Source organism: Cherax quadricarinatus, unplaced genomic scaffold (assembly GCF_038502225.1).
Source record: "Cherax quadricarinatus isolate ZL_2023a unplaced genomic scaffold, ASM3850222v1 Contig849, whole genome shotgun sequence".
Classification (NCBI taxonomy): domain Eukaryota; kingdom Metazoa; phylum Arthropoda; class Malacostraca; order Decapoda; family Parastacidae; genus Cherax; species Cherax quadricarinatus.
The window spans coordinates 95,338-112,286 of NW_027195875.1; the positions used below are offsets into that span (position 1 = coordinate 95,338).

The 16,949-nt window shown below is 42.7% G+C and overlaps 2 protein-coding genes across 2 annotated transcripts in view; both read left to right on the top strand.

Moving 5' to 3' along the window:
• The window catches only part of LOC128685491 (venom phosphodiesterase 2), a gene marked incomplete at its 5' end in the record, with an annotated part of 92,719 nt that extends 89,136 nt beyond the window's left edge, over window positions 1–3,583 (top strand). The window contains 3 exon segments of the mRNA XM_070080722.1: window positions 1,532–1,761; window positions 2,591–2,773; window positions 3,446–3,583. Coding sequence (XP_069936823.1) covers window positions 1,532–1,761; window positions 2,591–2,773; window positions 3,446–3,562 — 530 coding nt within the window. The 3' untranslated portion in view covers window positions 3,563–3,583.
• Window positions 3,584–8,130: 4,547 nt separating this feature from the next.
• On the top strand, window positions 8,131–16,365 carry LOC138851521 (venom phosphodiesterase-like). The gene is made up of 4 exons (XM_070080723.1): window positions 8,131–8,395; window positions 11,442–11,673; window positions 11,975–12,116; window positions 13,925–16,365. The coding sequence occupies exons 1-4, from the start codon at window positions 8,278–8,280 to the stop codon at window positions 14,063–14,065; spliced, it is 633 nt and encodes a 210-aa protein (XP_069936824.1). The 5' UTR covers window positions 8,131–8,277; the 3' UTR covers window positions 14,066–16,365.
• The last annotated feature ends 584 nt before the right edge of the window (window positions 16,366–16,949 follow it).

Below are 16,949 nucleotides of genomic sequence, written 5' to 3' on the forward strand. Positions count from 1 at the left end.
TGTTTCAGAGATGGGACACAGCAATAAGAGGTCATAACTGGAAGTTGAAGACTCGGGTTAGTCACGGGAATGTTAGGAAGTATTTCTTCGGGAATAGAATAATTTGGAGGGTGATATTGTGGAGGCAGGATATAAACATAGCTTTAAGAAGAGATGCGATAAAGCTCATGGAGCAGGAAGAGAGTGGACCTAGTAGTGACCAGCGAAGAGGCAGAGGGGCCAGGACCTGTGATTCGACCCCTGCAACCACAAATAGGTAAGTACACACATACAACTGGTAAAAAAACACGCACAAGCAGGCAAGAACCCTGGCTGCCAAACTTGTTGACCAAGTTTGGAAACCAGGTTCGTATACCTTGCTGTACCAGGAAGTTTACTTAAACAAGTAATACATCACGTGACAGGAAGCAGCGTTGTGATGGGTATAATGTCCTCACCTCACTTCCTCAGTTACTTGACGTGTTTCCCAACGTCAGTTTCCGAACATTCTCTGTAACTTTGTACACATCATTTACTTAGGTGAAGTTAGGTCACACTAGGTTATGTTAAGCTACAGAAAATGAGTAACGATACAGACGAGGCGAAATTATATATATAAAAAATGTTATTACACGTCTGGCAACGAAGTAATTGAGGCGTTCCAGGAAACTTTCAAATGTGCACTTTGTATCACTGGTGCCATAAGCTAGATAAACTTGTATGGGTCATGCAGCGCTCCAACAAACTTCTTCATGAAGAATGTAAAAATTGTGACCGGGTGTGGACGTATCCGTGGCTCATTACTTTGTAATTTGTTCATGATTGTAACCATGTATAAGAGTGAGGCTGATTCATTAACTTTGTAACTTGCCATGATTGTGACCAGATCTACCTGGAGTTCATTACCTTTGTAACTAGTTCAGCTATCATAACTTTGGGGTCCAATCCCTGGACCCATTATGTACCTCTGTAATCTTTTGACTACCGCCCACACCATGGGTATGGGGTGCATAATAAAGATATTAAACTAACTAACGAAGGAATAGTTTGCCCTGAGATTGTTGATGGCAGTAACTGCACTGATTTTGTAAACAACAGTAGTTCATCACGGTGAGAATATAAACTTGTTCCTCGTGCTCGGGATTTTAGTGGCAGAGTGAGTCAGGATGACCCTGGTGGCTGCTGTCTGGTTCACTTCAAGACTCCCAGGAAGGTGCCATCATTTCTCTTCATAACGAGGTATATCCTTCTCTGCCGCTTCTCTTGAGGTCTTCAAGAAAACCAGTAAGCAGCCAACAGGACCATCACGTTTAGCGCTTCCCCTAAATAATAATAATAATAATAATAATAATAATTTTGATCCAAGGAATCCAATTATCTCTCCCTTGGATCGAACCTGATTGCCTCTTATTTCCCAGAAGCTGAATAAACTCCTACGGATTTAGCGCTCTCCCTATAATACAATACGTAATAATAATACTTCGAAGTTTTTTTTCACAACACAAGTGTGAACTCTGTTAACAGTTCTTGCTGTAGCATACAACTGCTTCAGATGTGCTGCTGAACCTGACGCAGCGGCTGTCGTGCCAGCTGCAGGGGATGAGGGTGTTCCGTCTGGAGGACCTGCCTAAGAGACTCCACTACAGCAACAACAGACGTCTGGACCACCTGGTGTTGGACCTGGACCCTGGCTACAATGTGCAAGACTTAAGACCCAACGTCAGTAAACGGCCTCCCGCTAAGGGCCAGCATGGTTATGATTACTACAACGCTGAGATGAATGTGAGTAGTAACTTGCAACCTCTGATGCCTGTTGGCTGAGTCTGACATAAACTATAGTAGGAGTCGGTCCTTAATTCTCCAGTGTCTGTTGACTGCTGCCTCTGACTCTCAAACAGAACATTACAGTACAAATCACAGTAGAGTGGCGGAGTAATTCACTGCTAGTCCACGACTTTTCGGCTTGACACTGTCCCAGGATGGACTGCAATGTTGCTCAGTTTCATTTCCAGGGATTGATTCACCATCCAGGACCTTTCTGATTTGTTTCTGCACCTGACCTTGTTCCTACACCTGATTTTGTCCCCGCACCTAACCGAATTTCTGGTCCCGACTTACATTATGTGGCTGAAGTCAGGCTGCCTGTGTATATATTTAGGATCCCTTGTATATGTGAGAGCCTCAGTGATAAGCCCTATTATACAGTACTTCTATTGTCTTCCTCTTTATTATCTCTGTGTTGCTATACATGGCAGTATGGAGCTCATTAACACAATTGATGCCATAAAATGTAGTTTGACTATAATGGAAGACAACAGTCTTAACTATATCACTTACAGTCTCAAGGAAGCTGTCCCGTTCGCCATTGTAATGACTAATTCATCTCAACATTTCCCCAGTCCTCTGCTGACACTGGCTTTATCCCCCAACATTCAAGTGCGTGCTTTTTGATTTGGTGACAGGATCCTAATTCAAGGAATGGGGATCGAACCTTGCTACCTCTCATTCCTCAGGCGCTGTATGCCTCTTACAAGTTTAATGTTTCTTCATGAATATTATATCTTCTGCTGCTGATCACGAGTAGCGTCTGACTCCTGCCACTCTCCCACAGGGGTTGTTCGTGGGTTACGGGGCAGACCTCCAGCAGGGGCTGCAGGTGGAACCCTTCCAGAACATCGAATTATATAACCTTATGTGTATCCTCGCCTCCGTCACCCCCGCCCCCAACAATGGCAGCTGGGGATCACTCCATCACCTACTGGCTGACCCCCCAGCTCCTCCTGAGTCTATCAAGGTAAGTATTCCCTTTATCCTCACTCCTACTAAGTATCCCTATCCTACCCCTATTAGGTAAGTATCCCCTTTATATCTAGCAATATTACAACAATATCTCAAAAATCTTATACCCGATTTAATTCGTGATTGGCACCGTGCGTAGAGGACGTCAAGCACTGCAGTTGTTTTTTTCACTGGAGCCCTTTCGTCTTCTTCCTCCAGAATAAGACTCGCAACACTCGACTAACACGCAGGTACCTACTTACTGCTAGGTAGGTCAACAGGGGCAGCGGGTGTAAGAAAACGTCCCTGACGGTCTCCCAAGATCCAGACAAGATCACCACATGTTAAGCTGTTGTAATTATTCTGGTCTGTTAAGTTCTCATCATTTGACAGCACAGATGAGATACTTTATAGAATTCCTTGTCAGCTGTTTTGACCACTAAACTCAGAAAGGATAGACTGAAGGATAGGCAAAAGTACACTTATACAAATAACGATACATTTTATCGTGGCAATAAAATTCCTCTTTAGCTGCAGTAGTAAAATGTTTTATTGGTTACAGATGTGTCCTTTGATCTAAAATGTTATCGGTAATTCTAGCAACGTTATTACAACATAGATTGAATGTGATCTTTGTGGACTGTGGCAGTTTCCACGATCTTTGTGTAACATGTTGTTGATCGTACAGGCAGTGGAGCCTCCTGCTGCTAGTTACACCAAGGATGGTGCTGACACTCCACACAACACTACTACTGGCTGCGCAGGTGATGCTGGTGTAATTCAGGTGAGGTCACTCGTTACTTGATGACATAATGATGATATAGAAGTCCTAGTCTCTCTCTCTCTCTCTCTCTCTCTCTCTCTCTCTCTCTCTCTCTCTCTCAATATATATATATATATATATATATATATATATATATATATATATATATATATATATATATATTAAGGTGAATCATAGAATTGATGAGGGAAAAAGGGTGAGTGGTGCACTTAGGAGTCTGTGGAGACAAAGAACTTTGTCCTTGGAGGCAAAGAGGGGAATGTATGAGAGTATAGTTTTACCAACGCTCTTATATGGGTGTGAAGCGTGGGTGATGAATGTTGCAGCGAGGAGAAGGCTGGAGGCAGTGGAGATGTCATGTCTGAGGGCAATGTGTGGTGTGAATATAATGCAGAGAATTCGTAGTTTGGAAGTTAGGAGGAGGTGCGGGATTACCAAAACTGTTGTCCAGAGGGCTGAGGAAGGGTTGTTGAGGTGGTTCGGACATGTAGAGAGAATGGAGCGAAACAGAATGACTTCAAGAGTGTATCAGTCTGTAGTGGAAGGAAGGCGGGGTAGGGGTCGGCCTAGGAAAGGTTGGAGGGAGGGGGTAAAGGAGGTTTTGTGTGCGAGGGGCTTGGACTTCCAGCAGGCATGCGTGAGCGTGTTTGATAGGAGTGAATGGAGACAAATGGTTTTTAATACTTGACGTGCTGTTGGAGTGTGAGCAGGGTAATATTTAGTGAAGGGATTCAGGGAACATAAGAACATAAGAACATAAGAACGAAGGAACACTGCAGAAGGCCTACTGGCCCATGCGAGGCAGGTCCAAGTCTCCTACCGGCTTAAGCCAATGCACCCAACCTAGTCAGGTCAGGTCACATTGACTTAAGGGAGGAACACGGCAACCGACCTGGTAGCACAAGCTATCAGGTCTAACTCACACCCACCCACATCCACTCATGTATTTATCCAACCTATTTTTAAAGCTACACAACGTTCTGGCCTCTATAACGGTACTTGGGAGTTTGTTCCACTCATCCACAACTCTATTACCAAACCAGTACTTTCCTATATCCTTCCTGAATCTGAATTTTTCCAACTTAAAACCATTGCTGCGAGTCCTGTCTAGGCTAGATATTTTCAGCACACTATTTACATCCCCTTTATTTATTCCTGTCTTCCATTTATACACCTCAATCATATCCCCCCTAATTCTACGTCTTTCTAGAGAGTGCAGATTCAGGGCCCTTAGTCTATCCTCATAGGGAAGGTTTCTGATACATGGGATCAACTTTGTCATCCTCCTTTGTACATTTTCCAGAGAATTTATATCCATTCTGTAATAAGGTGACCAAAACTGTGCAGCATAATCTAAATGAGGCCTAACCAAGGATGTATAGAGTTGAAGAACAACCTGAGGACTCCTATTATTTATGCTTCTTGATATGAAGCCAAGGATTCTATTAGCTTTATTGCGAACACTTATGCACTGTTGTCTTGGTTTCAGATTACTGCTAACCAGAACTCCTAAATCTTTTTCGCAATCCGTAATATTAAGATCTACATTATTTAGTTTATATGTGGCATGGTTATTGTCCTGTCCAACATTTAGAACTTTGCATTTGTCTATATTAAACTGCATCTGCCACTTCTCCGACCACTGCATCAGTCTATTCAAATCTTCCTGGAGTGCTCGAATGTCCTCGTCAGAATGAATTCGACGGCCTATTTTGGTGTCATCGGCAAACTTGCCGATGTCGCTCTTTATGCCCTCATCTATGTCGTTTATGTAGATTGTGAACAGCAGGGGGCCCAACACTGACCCCTGTGGAACACCGCTCGTGACACTTCCCCACTCTGATTTCTCCCCATTTATGCAAACTCTCTGCTGCCTATTTGTCAACCATGCCTCTATCCAGGAAAAAATTTCTCCTCCTATTCCATGTGCTTTAATTTTCCTCAATAGTCTCTGATGTGGGACCCTGTCAAAAGCCTTACTGAAGTCCATATACACAATATCATATTCATTACCATGATCTACCTCCTCAAATACCTTAGTGAAAAAAGTTAATAAATTCGTAAGGCAGGAACGCCCCTTTGTAAAACCATGCTGAGATTCGTTGATTAATTTATGCTTTTCAAGGTGGCTACGAACTGCCTCGGCAATTATTGATTCCATAAATTTTCCCACTATGGAGGTTAGGCTTATTGGTCTATAGTTCGAAGCTAAGGACCTGTCACCTGTTTTGAAAATAGGTATCACATTTGCCATTTTCCACTTATCTGGCACCATGCCAGTTTGTAGTGATATGTTGAAAAGATTAGCCAAAGGTGTGCTAAGCTCCTCTTTACATTCCTTTAGAACCCTTGCATACAGTTCATCAGGGCCTGGGGATTTGTTAGGTTTTAATTTATCTATTTGCCTAAGGACCATGTCACTTGTGACCCTAATAGTGCACAGTTTATTATCGTCCTGTTCTACATAATTTATCATTACTGGAATATCGCTGGTATCCTCCTGTGTAAAAACTGAGAGGAAGTATGTGTTAAAAATTCTACACATTTCCTTATCACTGTCAGTGAGCTGACCCGAGGAACTTTTGAGTGGGCCTATCTTGTCCCTGATCTTACTTCTGTATACCTGAAAGAATCCTTTTGGGTTAGTCTTCGATTCTCTTGCAACTTTAACCTCATAATCTCTTTTTGCTTTTCTAATTCCCTTTTTTATTTCTCTCTTTAACTGAATATATCGATTTCTCAATTGCCCCTCTCCTCTTTTGATTTGCCTATATATGCCTCTCTTTTGACCAATCAGATATTTTAATCTATTGTTCATCCATTTAGGATCATTTTTGTTTGATCTGATTTCCCTATTTGGAACATAATTTGACTGAGCAGCTAGAACTATGCCCTGGAAAGCATCATATCGGCAACCATCACCACCTACCTGACCCTTAGTCAGGTCATTCCAGTTCAGCCCACCTAAGTAATTTTTCAGTCCTATGAAATCAGCCAAGCGAAAGTCAGGGACGGAGACTTGATTGCCATTATTAGGGGAATTCCATGATATATTAAAACTGAGTGATTTGTGATCACTTTCCCCAAGCTCATCATTAACCTCAAGATTATTAATTAGTGTTTCCCTACTGGCAAGAACCAAGTCAAGGAGGTTATTTCCCCTAGTTGGCTCTGTCACAAACTGTTTTAAAAAACAATCCTGGATCGTATCAAGAAAGTCACCTGACTCTAAATTTCCTGTCAAATTGCTCCAGTCAATCTGTCTATAGTTGAAATCTCCCATTAGCACAACATTTTCGTATGTAGATGCCTTACGAATTTCGTCCCATAGAAGTTTACTGCACTCCCTATCAAGATTTGGGGCCCTGTAAATCACACCCAAAATTAGTTTTTCTCGGCCCTCGAGAAGCTGTAACCAAACAGATTCAGTGGCTGACGCTTCTAATTTAATATCTTGTCTAACACAACAATTTAAATTGTCTCTGACATACATCGCTACTCCACCACCTTTCCTGTTGACCCTGTCAGTGTGGAATAATTTATAGCCTTGTATGTGACATTCAGAGGGCATCTCTCTATCTTTCAGATTGAGCCAGGTCTCTGTTATAGCAATAATATCTATGTTTCCTGCACTTGCAATTAATCTTAGCTCATCTATCTTATTTCTTACACTCCTGCTATTAGTATAGTAAACCTTAAGGGAGCTAGTCCCTTGCTGCCCTCTGCTGTCCCCCTTTGTTTGCTGACCTGATCTATTGTCTTTATTTATAACTTCATGCTGAATGCCTTTTATACATTTACTGTTTCCAACCCAAGTGTTGCAACCTGCTTGTTTCCCACACACACCCATACCTCTATCTTCCATCAGTTTAAAATCATAGGCATTTCACCAATGGCCTTCTCAATCGAGTCTGCAAGTGCTACCACCCCAGCCCCAGAGAGATGTACCCCATCCCTTGCATACATATCATGTTTGCCATAAAAGTTGTTCCAGTTGTCAATGAATGGGATTGCAAGTTCCTTGCAGTATCTGTCTAGCCAGCAATTTACACCAATTGCCCTAGACAACCATTCATTTCCTACTCCCCTTCTAGGCAAGATGCTACATATGATTGGGATCCCTCCCTTAGTCAATGTATCTTACCTGAGAGTCACCAACCACAAGAATGCGCTTACCTCCATTAGCAGGGGCAGTAGTACCCTTACCTTCACTGGCCACTGAAGTACATTCATCCTGAAGAACAGAGAAGCGATTTCCTACCTTCAGATCTTCACTCTTAACTTTCCTTACTCTGATGCGCCTTCCATTACTGTGAACTACTCGCCACTTGTAGCAGGTGCTGGGCTGCACCTCACTGCTGGTAGCCGTTGCTGCCTCCCCAACTACAGCCTCCTCACAGCGAGAGACAGACTGCACCTCGCTGCTAGAAGCCTCATTCCCCACAACTATCAGCCTATTTATCAAGCTTACTAACCTACCTAGCAAATTCGAAATTGAAGACAGCACAGCACGTGAGTGATGGCCCATTTTCACATTCTCTCTCCATTATTCACTATCTCATATGCCACAAATACACCGGTCAGAAACCGGGACGGAGGCTTTAACTTCCACCCACACTAATTTAGCGCTTCATGGACTATAACGCTTAGCCCCCCTCCCATTACTCCACGTCACAGGGTACTCGAAGGTACTGAAGGTGCCGCTGTGGACCAGCTTCACACTGCAGGAGCCGCCAATGGAGACACCTGCCACTTCCTGGTCGAGCGACCCACGCTTGGCCCCTCACGACGCTGCTACCTGCCAAGACTACCTCACTGTAGTCAATGTCACCATGACTCCGCTCTTCCCACCCAGTAAGTAGCAGTCTCACCCACTCTTTCCTAAGGTAAACCTTCCTGGAGTTTACCTGGAGAGAGTTTCGGGGGTCAACGCCCCCGCGGCCCGGTCTGTGACCAGGCCTCCTGGTGGATCAGCGCCTGATCAACCAGGCTGTTGCTGCTGGCTGCACGCAAACCAACGTACGAGCCACAGCCCGGCTGATCAGGAACTGACTTTAGGTGCTTGTCCAGTGCCAGCTTGAAGACTGCCAGGGGTCTGTTGGTAATCCCCCTTATGTGTGCTGGGAGGCAGTTGAACAGTCTCGGGCCCCTGACACTTATTGTATGGTCTCTTAACGTGCTAGTGACACCCCTGCTTTTCATTGGGGGGATGGTGCATCGTCTGCCAAGTCTTTTGCTTTCGTAGTGAGTGATTTTCGTGTGCAAGTTCGGTACTAGTCCCTCTAGGATTTTCCAGGTGTATATAATCATGTATCTCTCCCTCCTGCGTTCCAGGGAATACAGGTTTAGAAACCTCAAGCGCTCCCAGTAATTGAGGTGTTTTATCTCCGTTATGCGCGCCGTGAAAGATCTCTGTACATTTTCTAGGTCGGCAATTTCACCTGCCTTGAAAGGTGCTGTTAGAGTGCAGCAATATTCCTATAATAATAATAGTAAATAATTATAATAGTACATACTACTACTACTACTACTACTACTACTACTACTACTACTACTACTACTACTAATAATAATAATAATAATAATAATAATAATAATAATAATAATAATAACACAATTATAACAATGATAATACACAATAGTAATAATAATACACAATAATAATAATTATTATAACAATAATATTAATAAACCTTGGTAATTTAATACTGACGAGTACACAAATAACCCGCACATAGAAGAGAGGAACTTACGACGACGTTTCGGTCCGACTTGGACCATTTACAAAGTCACACTAACCAGAAGTGGAGCAGGACGGGTATTTACAGGCAGGAAGAGGTAGTGGTGGTGGTGGTGGTAGTAGTAGTAGTAGTAGTAGTAGTAGTAGTGGTAGTAGTGGTAGTAGTAGTAGTAGTAGTAGTAGTAGTAATAATAGTAGTGGTGGTAGTAGTAGTAGTAGTAGTAGTAATAGTAGTGGTAGTAGTAGTAGTAGTAGTAGTAGTAGTAGTAGTGGTAGTAGTAGTAGTAGTAATAATAGTAGTGGTAGTAGTAGTAGTAGTAGTAGTAGTGGTAGTAGTGGTAGTAGTGGTAGTAGTAGTAGTAGTAGTAATAATAGTAGTGGTAGTAGTAGTAGTAGTAGTAGTAGTAGTAGTAGTAGTAGTAGTAGTGGTAGTAGTAGTAGTAGTAGTAGTAGTAGTAGTAATAGTAGTGGTGGTAGTAGTAGTAGTAGTAGTAGTAGTAGTGGTAGTAGTGGTAGTAGTAGTAGTAGTAGTAGTAATAATAGTAGTGGTAGTAGTGGTAGTAGTAGTAGTAGTAGTAGTAGTGGTAGTAGTGGTAGTAGTGGTAGAAGTAGTAGTAATAATAGTAGTGGTAGTAGTAGTAGTAGTAGTAGTAGTAGTAGTGGTAGTAGTAGTAGTAGTAGTAGTGGTAGTAGTAGTATTGGTAGTAGTGGTAGTAGTAGTATTGGTAGTAGTGGTAGTAGTAGTAGTAGTAATAGAAGTGTTGGTGGTAGTAGTAGTAGTGCTAGTAGTATTGGTAGTAGTAATAGTAGTGGTGGTAGTAGTAGTAGTAGTAGTAATAGTAGTGGTGGTTGTAGTAGTAGTATTAGCAGTAGTAGTAGTAATAGTAGTGGTGGTAGTAGCAGTAGTAGTAGTAGTAATAGTAGTGGTGGTAGTAGTAGTAGTAGTAGTAGTAGTAGTAGTAGTAGTAGTAGTAGTGGGGAACTAAGGAGGAGGAGCCAGTCAAATATAAAGAAAGGGCACCTAGCTCCCTTGCAGTGCTCCCCTTTCTTTATATTTGACTGGCTCCTCCTCCTTAGTTCCCCACTACTACTACTACTACTACCACTACTACTACTACCACCACTACCTCTTCCTGCCTATATATAGCAGTCCTGCTCCACTTCTGGTTAGTGTGACTTTGTAAATGGTCCAACTCGGACCGAAACGTCGTCGAAAGCTTCTCTCTTCTATGTGCGGGTTATTTGTGTATCGTTCCAGTCACGGTATTGTGCATTTTTTTATTTACTGACGAGTGGTTTAAAAAAGACACGTGAGCATACACTACCTGGAGTATACCTGGAAGGTGTTTCAGGGGTCAGCGCCCCCGTGGCCGGTCCATGACAGGGCCTCGTGGTAGATCAGAGCCTGATCAACGAGGCTGTTATTGCTGACCGTACGCAAACCGACACACGAACCACAGCTCGACATATTGATTAGAAAAAGTTTCTGTCTCATGACTTTGATTAAGGTCCCAGGACCTAAACGTTTTGTAATCTGTTGCAGCGTTAGTTCACGTGTCTTATTTAAGAGGCACGCAAGTTCCCCTCTCTCCTAATATCAAGTTTATTTTCCCCTATAATCTACCTTGTCCATAATTACTATCGCATTTCCTTTGTCTTCTTTCGTAAGGTGAAGTCCAGGATCTTTCCTTAATTCATGGTATAACTTAACAAATCTTTGAGGACAATTGTGACCTCTACGACACAATGGTCATCAAATATTTGTTAAGTTATACCACGAATTAAGGAAAGATCCTGGACTTCACCTTACGAAAGAAGACAAAGGAAATGTGATAGTAATTATGGACAAGGTAGATTATAGGGATAAAATAACATACGTATTAGAAAAGAGTACACCATAGTACACCAAAAATGAACGTAATCGGTTGAAAAATAAAAAAGTCGATATGTTACACCTGACATCTCTCCTGAAGTTTGTACCAGTGTGTTGATGATGGCATGCTCCTGGGGCTACCATTTCCCTTCCGCGGGTCAAATATAATTGGTTCCCATTTCTAATACGTTGTAGAACTTTTATGGGGTTTCACGCTTCTTTGTGAATGTAATAAGAAAAATTCACCGTTTTCTATAGCTTCCCTACATCTCTCTCTCTGCCCTCAGGCCTGGCAGGGACCGAGAGTCACATCTCGACCAGCAACACCACCTGGCACCACCTGCCGTATTTGGTGAGCAATTCTGTGGGTATGAGTGACCAACTGGCCGAGCGGTGGTGGCAGCTGGTGGGAGAGATGATTCCCGGGTGGTGGGTGAGCCAGGGTCTCCTCAACGTGGTGCTGGGTCCAGTGTACGACGCAGATTACGACGCTCTCCACGACCCCATACACACTATCGGGTACTGCCACTTCCTCCTCTCTTGGTAAACCATCAATGTAGTGGCGGCGCCAAGGAGGATATTTGAGGGGATTCAGCCCCCCCAAAAAAAAATCCCTCAGCCCCCTCAAAGCCCATAAAATAAAAACAATAATAATAACGCTGCTTTAAAACAGAATTTCTTAGCCCCCTTTCCAGCCAGATAGCCAGCTTCCCTGAAAACCTCCACCTTACTTGTCTCATTGACTTGTGCATCTCTTTGTGATATATAATCTGTATTTTTATCTTTTTTTTATATATTTGGTTGTTCCTTGTGGTGGCAGGATGCCCGCGCTGCCTACAGATATGTTCGCTGTAGTAACCCGCTGTGCTGACGTTGTGGCCTCGCTTAGCTTCTGTCCCCACCAGTCACTTGATTCAATGGCCTTCATATTCCCACAGTCACAACCTGTTGTTAACTGTCTGGTAAGTCACCGTTCTACAGCCACAGTCTGTTGTTAACTGTCTGGTAAGTCATCTTTCCACAGTCACAGTCTGTTGTTAACTGTCTGCTAAGTCACCTTTCCACAGTCACAGTCTGTTGTTAACTGTCTGGTAAGTCACCTTTCCACAGTCACAGTCTGTTGTTAACTGTCTGGTAAGTCACCTTTCCACAGTCACAGTCTGTTGTTAACTGTCTGGTAAGTCACCTTTCCACAGTCACAGTCTGTTAACTGTCTGGTAAGTCACCTTTCCACAGTCACAGTCTGTTAACTGTCTGGTAAGTCACCTTTCCACAGTCACAGCCTGTTAACTGTCTAGTAAGTCACCTTTCCACAGTTACAGTCTGTTGTTAACTGTCTGGTAAGTCATCTTTCCACAGTCACAATCTGTTGTTAACTATGGTAAGTCACCTTTCCACAGTCACAGTCTGTTGTTAACTCTCTGGTAAGTCACCTTTCCACAGTCACAGTCTGTTGTTAACTGTCTGGTAAGTTACCTTTCCACAGTCACAGTCTGTTAACTGTCTAGTAAGTCACCTTTCCACAGTCACAGCCTGTTAACTGTCTGGTAAGTCATCTTTCCACAGTCACAGTCTGTTAACTGTCTGGTAAGTCATCTTTCCACAGTCACAGTCTGTTGTTAATTCTGGTAAGTCATCTTTCCACAGTCACAGTCTGTTAACTGTCTGGTAAGTCATCTTTCCACAGTCACAGCCTGTTAACTGTCTGGTAAGTCATCTTTCCACAGTCACAGTCTGTTAACTGTCTGGTAAGTCATCTTTCCACAGTCACTGTCTGTTGTTAATTCTGGTAAGTCATCTTTCCACAGTCACTGTCTGTTGTTAATTCTGGTAAGTCATCTTTCCACAGTCACAGTCTGTTGTTAATTCTGGTAAGTCATCTTTCCACAGTCACAGTCTGTTAACTGTCTGGTAAGTCATCTTTCCACAGTCACAGTCTGTTGTTAATTCTGGTAAGTCATCTTTCCACAGTCACAGTCTGTCATCTTTCCACAGTAACTGTCTGGTAAGTCATCTTTCCACAGTCACAGTCTGTTGTGGTAATTCTGTCACAGCCTGTAAGTCATCTTTCCACAGTCACAGCCTGTTCCACAACTGTCTGGTAAGTCATCTTTCCACAGTCACAGTCTGTTGTTAATTCTGGTAAGTCACCTTTCCACAGTCACAGTCTGTTGTTAACTATCTTGTAAGTCACCTTTCCACAGTCACAGTCTGTTGTTAACTATCTTGTAAGTCATCTTTCCACAGTCACAGTCTGTTGTTAACTGGTAAGAAAGAGCAAGGTTCAACTTGTATGAAAAAAACTAATAATTAATAAAAGACAATAGAACCTTATAATTAACATTTGAAATCCATTTTTTTTGTTATAAACAAAGAAGTGTTCGATGTGATGATAACTTTTACACAAAATCTTCTTCAATATATATAATAAGTAATCGAAAGTTTCACTTACCAAGTATATTATGTGGATCAGTTCACTTAGAGAAAATAATTAAAGAGATGCTCTCTCGGGTATAAATTCATTTACAGCTATACATTTCACATCTACGTTAAGAATTAATTTAAGTCTGCTCGAAATGCCTAGCCAGGCTAGGTGTCCTAGTGGCCCCCTCTGTAATTAGTATTTTATAACATGTAAACCACACAATACCCAAAACCTGTAAACCCCACATTGTAACCCTTATAGAGAATAAACTTGAATTGAATTGAATTTAATTGAATTGAATATAACTCTTTTATCTGCATTAACTATCCTTGATGTCTTCCCTAGGCGGCCAGACGCTACGCTCAGATGTTCAGTGCTAAGTTGCATGACGTCGAGTTGGTCACCGGGCTCACTCTCTTCCCTAACCTGATCTCCAGCGACCACCTCAGACTGGTCTTGAGGATCCACTCAGACCTTTGGGAATGATGTACATTACTGATGGTCACCGGGCTCACTCTCTTCCCTAACCTGATCTCCAGCGACCACCTCAGACTGGTCTTGAGGATCCACTCAGACCTTTGGGAGTGATGGACACTACTGACGGTCACTGGGTTGACCTGCCCTCAGCTAAACCATACCACCCCTAGGCTCCAAGACCGCCGCACATTGGTCGTTAAGTCGATAATTCATCTTTAAGAACATAAGAAAGGAGGAACACTGCAGTAGGCTTGTTGGCCCATACTGGGCAGGCCCATTACAAATCCAACCTACTAAATGATCCAGTCGGATTTAACGGCCTTTTGTAAATATAATAATAACTTTAATAATGTACTCACAAACATCCATAAAAAACTTTTAAACAATAATAGATACCCACCAGTGTAAATACTCCATGGCTCTCGTTATGAGAGCACTTATTGATTTTAATTAGTTCTCGCTACACGACTTGCGTGTCTCTTGTATGTAGAAGTTACTTAAAGCAGAGCAGGTCAGAGGATATGCTAGTCAGATACAGTGCACTTATTACGACGGAAGGACAATTGCTTATAGCCATGGTGACACCGACTGTATGTGGGTAAAGATATTTATGCACAGTTCAGATACATTAATTCAAGTAACGTTTCGCCACGCTTGGCTTCTTCAGGTCTGGACAAGCCAATCGTGGCGGTTTCATCATTGTTCTGAAATGTGCTTCAGTCTTTGTCCATGTGTTTTAAACCCTCCAGTTTTGGTCCTTGAATTAAATAAAATACGAAGATATGCTGGGATGTGCAGAGAAGAGCCACCAACCTCGAATCTTCGCTAAGAAACAAACCTAACGAAGAAAGATTCAGAGCAATAAACCTGTTTTCCACTAGGAAGGGATCAGAAACTATGAGATCTCATTTACACCTTTAGATACTAAACAAATATATATAACACTGAAATACGAAGGACAACTCGAAGCGCGAAGCGATTTAAATGACGCCAAATATCGGCATGAAACCTCAAGGCAAGTAGTGCAGTGAAAAATGTGTTTATAAGTTGTCTTGCACTCAAAGAACGCTTGAACACACTGTTCTTTAGAGATGTGACCGCAGAAAAAATACATTTCTTTGTGAACCTGTAAGTCAAACACTTTGTAAATGTCCGATCCATCTCGATACAATACATGGGCTGACTTCAGCCACTGGAACTCTGATGTTTGTTCATGGACTACCCAGGATGACTGGTTGACCATGGACCACCTTCGACATGATAGTAGTGGTAGTAAAAATAGCAGTGCCGGATTTAGGTGGAGGGGGGCCTGGGACCCAGTTTGGAGTAGGGTCCCTTTTAAGTTTCTCCTTGGAAAACTTTCGCCATTCCCAATATTCGTACCATCCTCTTAAGATGCAGAAATGAATCAATAAAGTGAATTTATAGTATATTTTAGCATCCTATCGGTTTATTTGCATGTGTAACACAAAAGTAATGTACAGACTTATGAGGAGTTATCTTCAATCAGATAAAATATAAGCTATGTACATTCTGTGCTTTTTCTGATGGAAAAGTCTCTGATGACTCCATCAAAATCCAACGAGCGCAGGACGTCAGATTCTATGCTCATGACCTTCAGGGTCACAAGCCGCCCTTGCTTCATGCTCGTTCGTAGCCGGTTCTCACTACCACACTATTGTTCACATACTGACCACGATCAAGCAGTCATTCATACTGCAGTGCCCTGCACACCCAGGATGATGTGCTGTGAATCATCCTCTAGTCATGCAGCTGATGACACTCTCGTACCTTTGATGTAACACCAGCGATCAGACGACTCAACATGACACTCCCACCACAATTCAAACTCTTGCATACATTTTCTCTTTTTGCGATCTATTCAGTTCTCAGTATAATGTGTGTCATAATATTTTTCATCACTTGGTGGAGAGCCCCTTCTGGTTGGGGCCCGGGGCCCCTCCCCTAAACCGGCCCTGATAAATAGTAATAGTGGTAGTGGCAGCAGTAGTTGTAGCAACAGCAGTGTAAGTTCAATTTCAAATTTCCTATATAGTATGTATGCACATTCTTCATTATGCAATAGTAATTCTCTTCACCTACGGTTTTCAAGGTGGCGATGTGATCAGCTACGCTGTACTTGATTACTATATAGTCTTGATGTAGACCTTAAGGTCATCTGCTATGTGCCCTTACATTATAAACACACACACTTTCTTCCTCACAGATTACTAAGGCAACATTGCAGACTGTATATCATTTATTCTTTATATTACTTTTTTTTGTAAATAAACATAAATTAAAACGTGTTTCATTTATTTTTTTTTAGCCTCGTGAAATGAAGGGGTGTGCGTTAGGTGTCCTGTAAAAGTGTCTTCTATTAATTTCATTACATTCAGCGTTCCTCATGTGTGTACCCCAGCCTCCACTGACTCAGTGTTCCTCATGTGTGTACCCCAGCCTCCACTGACTCAGTGAGTGTTCCTCATGTGTGTACCCCAGCCTCCACTGACTCAGTGAGTGCTCCTCATGTGTGTACCCCAGCCTCCACTGACTCAGTGAGTGTTCCTTATGTGTGTACCCCAGCCTCCACTGACTCAGTGTTCCTCATGTGTGTACCCCAGCCTCCACTGACTCAGTGAGTGTTCCTCATGTGTGTACCCCAGCCTCCACTGACTCAGTGAGTGTTCCTCATGTGTGTACCCCAGCCTCCACTGACTCAGTGAGTGTTCCTCATGTGTGTACCCCAGCCTCCACTGATTCAGTGAGTGTTCCTCATGTGTGTACCCCAGCCTCCACTGACTCAGTGAGTGTTCCTCATGCGTGTACCCCAGCCTCCACTGACTCAGTGAGTGTTCCTCATGTGTGTACCCCAGCCTCCACTGACTCAGTG

Coding starts and splice junctions, on each gene's coding strand:
- LOC138851521 (XM_070080723.1), top strand. CDS start 8,278: ATGGAGACACCTGCCACTTCCTGGTCGAGCGACCCACGCTTGGCCCCT. Junction 8,396..11,441: donor GACTCCGCTCTTCCCACCCA/GTAAGTAGCAGT, acceptor CTCTGCCCTCAG/GCCTGGCAGGGACCGAGAGT. Junction 11,674..11,974: donor GACCCCATACACACTATCGG/GTACTGCCACTT, acceptor TTGTGGTGGCAG/GATGCCCGCGCTGCCTACAG.